Source organism: Nyctereutes procyonoides, unplaced genomic scaffold (genome assembly GCF_905146905.1).
Source record: "Nyctereutes procyonoides isolate TBG_1078 unplaced genomic scaffold, NYPRO_anot_genome, whole genome shotgun sequence".
Taxonomy (NCBI): domain Eukaryota; kingdom Metazoa; phylum Chordata; class Mammalia; order Carnivora; family Canidae; genus Nyctereutes; species Nyctereutes procyonoides.
In genome coordinates, this window is record NW_026575049.1 from 27,454,974 (window position 1) to 27,468,770 (window position 13,797).

At 50.9% G+C, this 13,797-nt stretch overlaps 1 protein-coding gene across 4 annotated transcripts in view; it reads left to right on the top strand.

Moving 5' to 3' along the window:
- The window catches only part of PLA2G6 (phospholipase A2 group VI), a 60,240-nt gene that overhangs the window by 7,239 nt on the left and 39,204 nt on the right, over nt 1–13,797 (top strand). For 3 of the 4 annotated variants that reach the window (XM_055328556.1, XM_055328555.1, XM_055328558.1), the window contains exon 2: nt 3,326–3,713. In XM_055328556.1, coding sequence (XP_055184531.1) covers nt 3,415–3,713 — 299 coding nt within the window. In that variant the 5' untranslated portion in view covers nt 3,326–3,414. The remainder of the gene's footprint in view (nt 1–3,325; nt 3,714–13,797) is intronic. The other variant, XM_055328557.1, reaches the window with a different exon arrangement.

The window sequence follows — 13,797 nt, forward strand, 5'->3', positions numbered from 1 at the left end:
TGGCTCAAGCCATGATCCCAGGGCCCTGGGATTGAATCCCACATCAGGCTCCCTGCTCAGCAGAGAGTCTGCTTCTCCCTCTCCCTTTGCTGCACCCCCTGCTTGTGCTCTCTCATTCTCTCTCTCAAATAAATAAATAAAATCTTTAAAAGAAAAAAAAAAGCTGAGACTATATAGAGCCAGCTGTCTGGCTCTAACTCTTGCTCTTTTATCTACTAGCTGTGTGATGTAGGTCCCATGACTTTACCTCTCTGTTCCTTGATTTTCTCATATGTAAAACCAGGATAATCATATGTAAAACCAGGATAATAATGGTGACAATTTGGGGTGTCTGGGTGGCTCAGCAGTTGAGCGTCTGCCTTCAGCTCAGGGCATGATCCTGGGGTCCTGGGATTGAGTCCCACGTTGGGCTCCCTGCATGGAGCCTGCTTCTCCCTCTGCCTGTGTCTCTGCCTCTCTCTCTCTCTCTCTCTCTCTCTGTATCTCTCATGAATAAATAAATAAAATCTTTAAAAAAATAATAATGGTGACAATTTCATAGAGTGGTGGTACAGATTTTTTAAAAGATTTTGCTTATTGAGAGAGAGAGAGCATGCAAGCAGCGAGAGGAGCAGAAGGAGAGAGAGAGAATCTCAAGCAGACTCTCTGCTGAGCACAGCCCAAACTGGGGCTCTGTCTCACAACCCTGAGATCATGACCTGAGCCAAAATCAAGAATCAGATGCTCAACCGACTAAGCCACCCAGGCGCCCCGGGGCAATGGTCCAGATGAAAGATTGGTATATGTAAAGTTCTTGGACCAGAGCCAGAGCACAGAGACAGGTACCCGAGGGTTTGGCGTGATTAGTGTGATTAAGTGTACAGTCTGGCAGGAGGATGAGGGAGAGGAAGGACATAGCAAATAGATAAATCAACCCGGAGAGGGAAGGAGGCTCGAGACCCCATTGCTTTCTGGAATTGTGTATGGTGTGGAGCTGACAGGGTCAGTAGGACCTACTAGGAGAGGCTACGTAGGGAGGCAGGGGCCTAGCAGCCCACAAACACCCCCGGGAGTGTCATGGACCTGATATCATAGGGTCATACCGCCACCACGTGCTTCCTGACCTGTAACCCTCACAATCATGGCTTTTGATGACCACGTGGTATCTCTGGATTGAACGTATCACAATTTACAATTCCTATAATGTCGGTATAGAGATTGGTTCTGTACAAGGCACACTGATATGCATGCCATGCCTTCCATCTTGGGGGTTACTCTTCCAGGGACCAGTTCCCGTGTCTTCTCTTGGGGTCCCTCCCTTCTCCCCTGGCTCTGGAGAAGGGCGTGGGGACCCCAGCGCCTCTGTCCTCTCAGTTCCTGAGTGCAGAAGAACGAAGGAACTTGACACAGGTCTAAACATTCTTAAGAATGTTCTCATGTGACCTGGGATCGAGTCCCATGTCGGGCTCCCTGCATGGAGCCTGCTTCTCCCTCTGCCTGCGTCTCTGCCTCTCTCTCTCTCTCTCTCTCTCTCTCTCTGTGTGTCTCTATCAATAAATAAATAAAATCTTAAAAAAAAAGGATGTTCCCATGTAATCCTCATAGCACATTAGAGGGGAGCATTGTCCTCATTAAAAAAAAAAAATTTAGAGAGAGAGAGAGATAGAGCAGGCACAGAGGCAGAGGGGGAGAGAATCCCAAGCAGATGCTACAGTGAGTGCAGAACCCAATGTGGGGCTTGATCTCATGACCCTGAGATCACGACCTGTGCCAAAAATCAAGAATCAGATGCTCAACCAACTGAACCACTCAGGTGCCCTGAGCGTTGTCCTCATTTTAAAGGGGACATTGAGGCTCATTCTCTGCTCACACCACATCTTACTACCGATCATAAGAGGAAGGACTTTACAAAGCTCTGGGATGCTTTCAAAGCTCTGCGATCTAAGCCTTAGTTTCCTCGTGTGTCAAAGGGCGGGTAGTCAAAGAGCACTAATGCTTATTGAACATTTACTATCTGCCAGGTTCTGTTACTGGGCACTGTCGTGATTCTTGTGTTACAGATAGAGACACAGAGGGGTTAAGTGACTTGCCCAAGGACATACAGCTGGTAAGGACTGGAGCAGTTTTGCTCTGGCTCTATGCAGAGCATGAAAGGGGACAATCGCGTCAGGTGCTTAGCTCAGGGCCTGCTGCCTAGTAAGTGCTCAGTAAATGTCTCCTGGTACAGTTATCATTATCGGCTCTTCCTCCCTGTAGAGGTGATTCTTTGAGGCTTCTTGTTATTCCTTTAATCCGTAAGCTTGATCCTCTCCTCAACAGCTGGCCCCAGAGTGCGACGAGTCCCCTGACTGCTGATTCTCCTCCGGGGTGCCCACACTGCCCTATGCCTTGTCCCGTTTGGCAGGTGACTTCCTGGCACAGAACCAGAGGGCGGCCTCTGTCTAAATGTCACGCAGCTTTGGTGGCACAGCCTTAGGAATGCAGTACATTTGCTGAGAACCTAGGAAAATATGAGACATCGAATTCTATCACCTGAACTGGGGACAGTTTCCACAGCAGAAATTGTGACCCTTTGAATCTGCAGCATAACATTTCCATCCCCACGCACCGCTGCTGTCGCAGTCGCTGTCTCTGAGTCTTTTCATTCATGTTCATTTCCGTGAACCCAGCACTCGGTTTCGTGTCCTCTCTGAGCTCCTTGGCAAGGCAGTGAGAAAGGCACCAGACATTGGAGGCCCATGCCCACAGTCCGTCCCCCCACCCCCGACGGGGTGTGGGACAATCCTGGTCCCCTGCTTGTATCTGGTCGAGACAGGACACTAGTTTTAGTTGTGGAATTGGAATGACTCAGGCCAAGCTTCCTTTTCTTTTCTTGTTATTTTTTAAAATACTTTATTTATTTATTCATGAGAGACAGAGAGAGAGAGAGAGAGAGAGGCAGAGACACAGGCAGAGGGAGAAGCAGGCTCCATGAAGGGAGCCTGATGTGGGACTCGATCCCATGGCCCCGGGATCACAACCTGAGCCAAAGGCAGATGCTCAACCACTGAGCCACCCAGGTGTCCCCATGCCACGCTTTCTGAATGCTAGAATGTCAGTGCTTGACTTCACAGGGGAGAACCCCTCCATCTGGACAGGACAGGGTCATCTGTGATGTGCATTCACATCTGCCATCCCTCCTGGAGCGATATGGTCCATGCTCCAGAAGAGGAGACTGAGGCCCTGATGGGGACACTGGCCAGGAAGTGGGACAGCCCTGGGCCTCTGTGTGTGGTGGCCACTCTGTAACTTCAGGCCTTCTTACCCTGACTCAGTGCCGTCTCTCTTTCTCCCCTCTCCTTTCCAGGTCCCTCCTGGCACAGGATCCAGGAACAGCACTGGTGGGGAGCCATCTGGGAGCCTGTGCAGGAAACTGCTGTGCGTGGTGAGGTGGGCATGGGAGACCACGCCCGGCTGACCAGAGACCCCATTTTCTTCCAGACTGAGGGAGCAGGCGGCGGGGCCTCCTCACCTGCCCCACAGAAGATGCAGTTCTTCGGCCGCCTGGTCAATACCCTCAGTAGTGTCACCAACTTGTTCTCAAACCCGTTCCGGGTGAAGGAGGTAGCTGTGGTGGACTACACCTCAAGTGCTCGGGTTCGGGATGAAGGGCAGCTGATTCTGTTCCAGAACATTCCCAATCGCACCTGGGACTGCATTCTGGTCAACCCCAGAAACTCACAGAGTGGATTCCGGTGGGTGACAGTCAGTGGCCACACATGCTTCTCTCCTTTGACCTCTCAGACTGGAGGTCCCCTGGCCAAAAAGCAGCTTCTGTGGGCCTAACATTTGAGGGTTCTGGAAAAGGGTGGGAGAGGGTGGGGAGAAGGACCTCTTAGACTCTGCACCTTCTGGCCCATCAGGGTCCCCCAAGCAGGGGCATGAGGATAGAAGATGAGTCAGGCTGGCCCCCTGCAGATGGAGGAAAAGCTGAGAAGGGTCAAATTGGATAAGGCCCAGGGATCACCTATAGCCCTGGGTCTTTTTTTTTTTTTTAAGATTTTATTTATTCATGAGAGAGACAGAGAGAGAGGCGAGAGAGGCAGAGACACAGGCAGAGGGAGAAGCAGGCAAGCAGGCTCCCTATGGAGAACGTGACATGGGACTCGATCCCAGGACCCCAGGATCACGACCTGAGCCAAAGGCAGATGTTCAACCACTGAGCCACCCAGGCATCCCAGCCCTGGGTCTCTAAAGGCATGACTGCCCTTGTAGGGACCAGCCAACATGTGTTCAGGAGACCATAAAGGGGTAGACAGTGGTCACCTTTCAGGACATGCTGGGTCTCCCGTGGGCTTGGAGGAAATGGTAGGAAGTCAGAACAGGGCTGAGGGATCTGAGCCAGCTGCAGGGCTGATTGGCAGAAGGGCAGAGGAGTGGCCAGGCACCCAAAATGCAGGGTCCAGAGGAGCTTGGCAGACCGGCCCTGAGGTGGGCAAGTGCTGATGGGCCTTACTCCCTTACTCTATTCATTCACCCATGTTGCCACCCAGCCATCCATCCCTTCACTGGGCACCAGGCACCTGCAGTAGCTCGGGAGTCCCAGGCCCTGGGCCAGACCCAGCTGGTGCTGCGAGATGACAAGATATGCTCTGTGCCCTGACGTGCTGTCTTTGGTGGAGGCCACATGCCAGGCAGGCATTGTAACCAGCATGTGAAGAGAGCTGTGGCAGAGCCGACAGTGGGGACAGAAGTGGGCAAGCCCTTCCTGGTGGGCTACTTGGAGCCTGGAGGAATGAGTAGGAATGTGTCTGGCAGAGGAAAGTGGGTAAGGTCGTTCTAGACATGCAGAGGCAAGGGGGGTCGGGGGGTACCCAAGGGCTGATGGCCCCGGGACTGGATCCCCAGTGTGCGCAGGGCTTTGGCAAAAATTGAGGCTGGAGGGAACCTCTGGGGTCATTCCAATTGAGGAGGCGTGGGCAGCAGGAGTCTCAGAAAGTGGCAAGCTGGGAGTCAGGATCCACCCAACAGGAAGAGAGTGGAGGAGGCCAGTCGGGAGAATTCATGTCTAGTCCCACAGGGAACTGAGGCGGAAGCCTCCACAGTGGGCTGTTGGGCTCAGCAGCTAGTCCGGACACCAGTTTTGACACGACAGAGGTGGTGCACACTGTGGGCACAGGTGGGCCTGAGCTGATGGCCATCTGGCTGGCCTTGGTCAAGACAGGGCAGGTTTCCACCTGTGGCTCTGGAACCCCTCTATAGGCTCACAAACTGAGGGCTGCTGATGGGAATGCACAGCTGAGCAGGGCAGTGGGTCCACTCTCTGGAGGGCCACTCAGCCTTACTTTTCAGTTGCTGCCTTGGGGGCTCCACCAACTGCCTTCACCAAGTCCTGGCAGCTGTCAATGTCTCTCAGCAGGATTCCAGATCTGTCCCAGCAAGCTCAAGCCCCACTGCAGGCAGACTTCCATCCCAGGGAGTTAAACTCTTTGCCAGCAGTTTATTAGCTACATGTTTATTTACTACCCTTAATTGGGGGGCACATTATAGTACTTTCACGTATGGTGTATTAGCACGTCCTCCGATAACCTGTCGAGGTAAGCAAGGAAGGCAGTATCCCATTTTACAGATAAGAAAACGGAGGTGCAGGAGGATAAGTGAGTCATTCAAGGTTGCATGGGAAGCAGTGAAGAAACAGAATCTGTGTCTTCTGGCTCCTAAGCCATTTCTTTTTTCTGTGCCGCTGTGTTTTCTGTGTGTTTGGACAGAACAGGGAGCGTTGGGTGGGGTTTCAAGCCAAGCACGCATCTCCTCTCAGAATTCCTGACATCCCTCACTTGGCTTTGGACTCTTTTTCTTCTCACCTGCTCCCACCCAAGCATTTCTGCTTCAGCAGATGGCATCACCATCCCTGTACATGCTTGTGCAGCCCAGAAGCCCGGGATCAATCCCTGATTCTCCCCCGCAGATCCAGGTCATTACTGAATTCGGTTGGGCTCCCCTGCCAAACATATCTTGAATCTGCTGTTCCTTCTCCATCAATTATGTTTGGGTTTGGCTTGAGTGATAGGAAGCCCAACACAATAGTCCCCAAACAGGATGGCATTTTAGTTTTCTCCTAAGTGACAACCGCTGCAGAGGGGGCTGGTGTGGCAGTTCTGCTCCCCCCGAGTCGCCAGGGGCCCAGGCTCTTGCTGTCTTGTTGCTCCACCATGTGTGGCCTTCGTTCTGTAGGCCACTGCATGGTCCCAGATGGCCACGCCAGATCCAGGCATCACAGCCACCTTTCCAGTCAGCAGGAAGGTTTAAGGGGCTTCTTGGAAGTGGCACACATGCCTTCCATCTGAATCCCATTGGCCAGGACCTAGTCACATGGCCACAACTAACTGCAAGGGAGGCTGGGAAGTGTGGCCTGTATCCCAGCCACCTGCCAGTCCAAAATCCGGGCTCTTGTTTTCTCCATTTTGCTGCTGGTTCTCTTTCTAGGCCACGGTCATTGTACACACAGACTCCAGCTGCACTCTGCTTCCCAGCCTGTTGCTTGGCCTGTAGTCTTGCTCTCCTCACATCCTCTTCCAAGTTGCTGTCAGAGTGATCTTTCTAGAAGACAAATCTGATCGCTCACTCCCCTGCCTCACTTTTTGAAGAACTCCCTATTTCCTTAACCTATCACATGCTTAGCTCAGGTTGAAAGGGCTCATGTGATCAAGCCTTGCTTTCCCCCCTGGTCTCAGCTCTTACCACCCTGTGTTCCGGCCTTCACCTAGACTCTTATGTCATTGGCCTAGAATATTCACCCCTTCTTGGCCTGCCTCACTTTTGCTCACCTTTGCCTGACCTTCAAGCTAGAGTAGGCACTGCTACTTTGTGTCCTGTAGTACTCCATCCCCATGCTGAGTAGACCGCCTTCCTGGTAGACCACAAACCCCATGAGAGTAGCAGCTGTGTCTGTCTTGTTGCCCCAGTACAACCCCCAGCACCCAGCAAGGAGCCTGGCACCCATAGGTTTGTGCCATGAGGGTGACGTATTCACACAGCTTCAGCAGTATTGGCAGAGGCCCGATGTGTGCCGCATCCCCTCTCCAGGACTAGAGACACTAGAATCCAACTAGAGTTGGATTCAAGGCAGTCAAGGGGGTGAGCTGGGAAGCAGGAGGGGAGGTTATGAAGAGTTGCAGAAATAGCAATGCCAAGGCCTGGGGTGTGACCACAGAGTGAGGGCCTGGGCTTCTAGGGGCAGCCATCTCCGGGGTCTCCCTGCTGCTCCCAGCCCCCTGAAGTTTCTAGAAGAAAGGTTTGGTTTACTAGACTTTCTCTAGGTGCTGAGGTTCTGTCTTTTTTTTTTTTTTTAAGATTTATTTATTTATAAGAGAGACAGAGAAATAGCTTGAACAGGGGGAGGGGCAGAGGGAGAAGGAGAATCCTGGAGCAGACTCCCTGCTGAGTGGGAGCCCAAGACAGGACGTGGGGCTTGATCCCAGAACCCTGAGATCGTGCCCTGAGCAGAGATCAAGAGTTGGCCATCCAGGGATCCCTGGGTGGCGCAGCGGTTTGGCACCTGCCTTTGGCCCAGGGCGCGATCCTGGAGACCCGGGATCGAATCCCACATCGGGCTTCCGGTGTATGGAGCCTGCTTCTCCCTCTGCCTGTGTCTCTGCCTCTCTCTCTCTCTCTCTGTGACTATCATAAATAAATAAAAAAATTAAAAAAAAAAAGAGTTGGCCATCCAACCGACTGAGCTACCCAGGTGCCCCTGAGGTTCTGTATTTATTTATTTATTTATTTATTTATTTATTTATTTATTTATTTATTTATTTATTTATTTATTTATTTATTTATAAAGATTTTATGTATTTATTCATGAGAGACACACAGAGAGAGGCAGAGACACAGGCAGAGGGAGAAACAGGCTCCCGGTGAGGAGCCCAATGCGGGACTCAATCCCAGGACTCTGGGATCACAACCTGAGCTGAAGGCAGATGCTCAGCCACTGAGCCACCCAGGTGCCTGGGGTTCTGTCTTTTAAAGGTCCCCTTCTGCCTGGAGGGCTCCAAACTTCCCCAGAGTCCAGCATTGTGTGCGAGGGAAATGCCGAGGTGTGCTCAGGCTCCAGGTAGATATGTCCCTGTTCCTCATGCAGCAGCAGCACTTGGGGGGGGGAGGGGAGGGAGTCAGCATCTTCTGAATACTTGGGTTTTATTACCTAACCACCTGTGACCCTTTATCCCCAGTATCCGTACTGGGTGGAGAGATCGGGCCCTGGCGGGTACTGAGGGCAACATCAACAAGAATAGTATCTCCTACTGTGTGTGAGGCATCAGGGTCTAAATATGAACTGAGCACGTGCTCACAAACAGCCCAGAAGTGGGGGTATTACCCCATCCTACAGAGGAGGAAACACCCCTCAAAGAATTTCAGTAACTTGCCCAACTCACATAGCTGGTGAGCCATGGAGTTGGGGTTCAGATCCAGCATTCTAGCTCCAGACCTACCTCTTCCTTCTCTCCACTAGGGCCACTTTGCAGTGTGGCACTGCGCAGGACTCTCCTCCCCCAGGCTCATCCTGCTCCCCACCTCCCCGCCCCAGCCTGGGATATGGTCCAGAGCCCTGGCTCTTCTGTGTGGGCCCCAGAGTGGTCCCTGGTAGCAGTGTGTGTACGTGATGATAATCACCCATACTTAATGTTCCTGCTACGAATTAATCATTTACTACTGACATTTGCTAGTGGCATGTGATATTTGATGAAACCTGCCAGCTCGTCACTGGTATCTCAGCAGAAACAGGGCTGCACTTGCCAGGAATCCCAGAAACAATGATCAAACCACATGCGACATGTGATCTTTGCTTCTGGAAATGGGACTGGTTTTTGACGCCCTCCAAAATGGAGCTGCTGGTCAGCTCCTCAGACATGCTGAGTGGCCTGGGACCCGGCCTTGGACCCTGTGCTTGCTCCTTCCCCATTTATCCAGCCCACAGCCCAACCTCTCCCAGCAGAGCTGAATATAGCAGTTCTGTCCTCCAGGGGCTCAGGCAGTAGCCAGAAAAGGTAGGTCCCTAAGCAGCCTGCAGGGGGATAACTGTTATAATGGGAACAAGTAAAGGTCTTAGGTTCCCCCAAACAGACCTCACCTTTTCACACTCCTTTCTTTGTCCTGGCTTCCCTACCGCCCTGCTCTGTGAGCCGGTTCCCCCTCAGATCCGTACTTCTGTCGGCCCCCCTTGCCTTGGAGCACCTTGTGTCTGTTTGTACATCTGTCTCCCCACTAGACCGCAGGGCTCCTGAGGGACAGCTTCGGGGTCTGAGTCATTTCCCTTAATGCCCATTGCGGTGCCAGACACTTGGCAGGTCCATGCTGAGTGTTTGTTCAGTGGGCGATTGACCCCATGTCCACTGAAGGTAGATGCGTGTTTGCTAGGAAGGGTTGGAAGGGGCCTCTGGGGGTAGTTGGGTGGGAGATGGACCTAAATGGGGGAGGCAGATTTCACCTGGAGAGAGGGCACTGCAGGGAGAGGCACATCAGGGGTGGGCACAGAGCGACAGGGATGGAGGAAGAGCCCTTGGGAGGACCGGTGAGGGAGGGCTGGTGCTCGGCTCTGAAGCGGGGGAGTTAGCTACCTCTCTAGCCTAATGGTTCTTTGCCCATTTGTTGGTCCAGGACCCCATTGAACGTCCCGGGGAAACCTTCCACCTCCAAATGCACAGACACACATTTGTGTGCTATTTCCTGAAGTTCACTGCCCCCCCTGAGGCTCATCCACAGGCCATTCCAGCCAAGGCAAAGGCTCCCCAGAGCTGATGCCGGCTGGCTTTTGTCTGGGGGCGCAGTTCTAGAAGAAAGGGAAGACAGCCTTATGAGTCCTGTAGGTCCTCCACTTTTTCTCTGAATCTCTTTCATCCCTAGCTCTAAACCAAACCTGGTTCTTCCCTGAGGGCCTCAAGCGATTTCTCTTCTGGTGTTTCCCCCACTGGGTCTGGAGGTGGGATGGGAAGGGTGGCCCTTGCCCACCAGCCTTGAAATTCACACCATCCTGTGACTGGGAGAGAAATCTCTCTCCTCTCCCTGCAGCCACAGACCCAGCCGTCCCCACCGCGGTCCCTGTCCCCACCGTGGTTCCTGTCCCTGCCACGGTCTGTCCCTCTCACGGAATTCACTTCTTGCCCTGCTGGAACTCGGGCGCCTGTCATTATGATCACACCCTTGCATACCCTCCCTGCTTTCTCACTTCTCTCTTTGTCACATTTGCTTGGCAAAAACCCAACACTAGTTAATTCCAGTTCTCCAATGGCTGGCGGGGCTCCCCTCCATGCTGATTGCTTTCACTCCTCAGCAGGCTGGCTGCACCCTGTCCTTCACCTCCTACCTCCCCTCTCCCTCCCTCCCTCCTCCTCTCCTCCCCTCCCTTCTCCTTCCCTCTTTCTCTTCCTCCCCTCCCTCCTCCTCCCTTCCCTCCTCTCCTCCCCTCCCTTCTCCTTCCCTCTTCCTCCTCTTTCCCTCTTCCTCCTCCCCTCCCTTCTCCTTCCCTCTTTCTCTTCCTCCCCTCCCTCCTCTTCCCTTCCCTCCTCTCCTCCCCTCCCTTCTCCTTCCCTTTTCCTCCTCTTTCCCTCTTCCTCCTCCCCTCCCTCCTCCTCCCCTCCCCTCCCTTCCTTCTCCTTCCCCCTTCTCCTTCCCTCTTCCTTCCCTTCCTCCCCTCCCTTCCCTCCCTCCCCTCCCCTCCCTTCCCCTCTCCTCTACCTCCTCCTCCTGTCCCTCTCCCTCCTCCCTTCTCCTCCTCCTTCCTTCTCCCTCCTCCCCCACTCTGTGCTTACCTGTAGCTGGTGAGCGCCCCCACCCTGTGCTGCCCACACCTACACCCACACACTGTGCTTCCCTGTTGTCACTGTAGAGGCTGGTCCCTTCCCATCAAGGTCAGCATCCCTTCATCCCCTTCAGGACATCAAGTCAGCATTTCTTTCTTCTCTCCTCCCCGACTTCCCCCTCTTGACTAGGTATTTTCCATTGCTATACAAGTGGGCTGTCTTCTCTCTCTCTTTTTTTTTTTTTAAATTTCATTCTTGCTTCCACGTTCCTCCCCAGGCACAGCCTCTATTCAGCTGTCCCTGATTCCCTCCTCCTGTTCTCTCTCTAAACTGGTTAAAAATAGGGAACTATGCCACACATGGAAAAGTACGCATAGCTCAGTGACGCATCACGGATACCTTGAACCAGCACTCGTGTCAAAACACTGCTGTGCCCCAGAAACCCCCTCTTTTGCTCCCTTGCCCTCCAAAGGTAACCCTGAACCTGGCTTGTATGGCAGTTGCTTCTGTGCCTGGCTTGTTTGCTCAGCACTTTGTGAGATTGATTAATTGGTTTTTTAATTTAATTTAATTTTTTTTGATTAATTGGTTTTTAAAAGATTTTATTTATTTATTCATGAGGGACACAGAGAGAGGCAGAGACAGAGGCAGAGGGAGAAGCAGGCTCCCTGCCGGGAGCCCAACACGGGACTCCATCCCAGGACCCCAGGATTGCAACCTGAGCCAAGAGCAGATGCTCAACCGCTGAGCCACCCGGTGCCTCTGTTTGTGAGATTTATGTATGTTTTTGCATATAACCAGTCTGACTTCTGTGCAGGACAGTTCCACTGTGTTAACTACATCACAGCCTCTATTCATTCACTGATGGGGATTTGGGCAGCTTTACTTTTCCTGGTGCGCATATGCACGCCTGTCAGGCATGTCTCAGGGAGTGGAATTGGTGAGCTGACTCCATACACCTCCTCAACTTCAGCGGATAATGCCCATCTGGTTTCCTCCTGGCCGTGAAGGAGATTCCTGTTGCTTCATATCCTCTGGTACTTAGTGTTGCTAGTTAAAAAAAGAGTATCATTCTGTTGGGTGTGTTGTGGTGTGTTATTGTGGCTTTGGTGTGCCTTGGCCTGGTGACATACGGGTTTGAGCACCTGTGGATAAGTTGATGAACCATTTGGCCTTCAGTGAAGTAGCTGCTCCAGTACCCTTGAACACTTAAAACATAGGGTTCTTTTTCTTACAGAGCTTTAGCATCTCTCTTCAGGTACACACCTGCTGTTGGTTACGTGTGTTGCAGCCATGCCCTAGTGGCTTGCTGTTGTGCTTTCTCCACACTGTCTCTGGATAAACAAGAGTTCTTACTCTCAAGGAAGTTAGAGTCACTCATCTTTTCCGTTTGCTTTCATGTACTGTTTAGCAAAGTCTTTCTCTACCAGGAGGAGTCGAGGATATTTCTCTGTAGTATCTTCCAGAAACTTTATTGTTTTGCCTTTGGTGACTAGATTGATTATCTGCCTGGAATTGACTCCTGGGTCATCACCCCTACTGTTAGGGGGTAGATGTTCTCAGGCCTCAGCTGAAGGCCTTGGTTTACCATGGTCCCTCCACCTGGCGGGCCTTGAACTTGAATGTCTGTGTCGCAAGGACTGAAAGACCACCACAGTTTCCGCTCCACTCTGGGTCCTCTTCTGCTGCTGTTTTCTGTTCCGTTTCTTGACATCCTGCTCTGCCTAGCTTAGGAGAGAAGATTGCACGCAGAGCTTTGGGCTCACTTCCCTGGGGTTTCCTCAAGTTCTGGCCTCCTTGACAACTCTGGATGCCGGCTTCGCTCTGCCCAGCCTAGTGGGGCTGCTAGTTTGCTGTAAGCTCCTCTGCCCAGTCCAGAGGTAGAAGGTTCGTTCCTTCGCATGATACAGAATATTTACATTACCACCGACTAAAAACATTTCCTAAATTTCCCCATGACCTCTTGCTTGCTTGAACTGTGGATAGCTTATATGTATCTTGCTTCATTTTCAAATGTATGGGAAACTTTTCATTCTCTTTTTGTTATCCATCTTTTGCTTAGTTTCATCATGGTTGGAGAACATGGTCCAAATATTTTCTTCGAAATTTGCTCACGTGTACTTTATGGCCCCACTTATGTCCAGTATTTCTGACTTTGGTTCATGTGGCTGGAAAAGAACATGTATTCTGTAGCTGGTGGGAATAGTGTTGTCATATATGCCTGCCAGGTCAGGTTTACTGATTCTAGATCCAATAAGGACTTTTTTTTGTTTCATTGTTTATGAGTAGTAAAAGTTATTAAAATATTTCAGTGTGATGGTAGATTTGTTTAGTTGGGTTTTTTTTTTTATGGAATTATGGATGATTTGGTTGTTTTATTTTTATTTTATTTTTTTAAAGATTTTATTTATTTATTCATGAGACACACACAGAGCGAGAGACAGGCAGAGACACAGGCAGAGGGAGAAGCAGGCTCCATGCAGGGAGCCCGACGTGGGACTCGATCCAGGGTCTCCCGTATCACACCCTGGGCCAAAGGCGGCGCTAAACCACTGAGCCACCCAGGCTGCCCGATTTGGTTGTTTTAAAAAAATATCCTTTTCAAAAAAATTTTTGTCAAGTTTGACTTAATTTTGAAGCTTTATTATGAAGTGCACATTTAATTTATAATTGCCATATTTTCCTAGTGGGTTGAAACTGTTACCATTATGAGTTGTTTCCGGTAATGCTTTTTGTTTCTGGTAATGCTTTTTACTTTAAATTCTGCTTTGTCTCATATCCATATAGCTTCATGGGCTTTTTAAAAAATTAGTATTATATTGCATAATATATGTATATATTATATATCTATATGGGTATATATATATATATATATATATAATTTCTTTGTATTTTAATGTTGTTAAGAATGTGGAGTTGTCTTTTCTTTCCCTCCTATTCTCCTTGTCTGTTATTCCTTATAATGACTTGGAACATTTAGTTTGTTTCTGCTTAATATAATTCTGATATATTTGAGTCTAAACCTGTCACCTTGCTATTT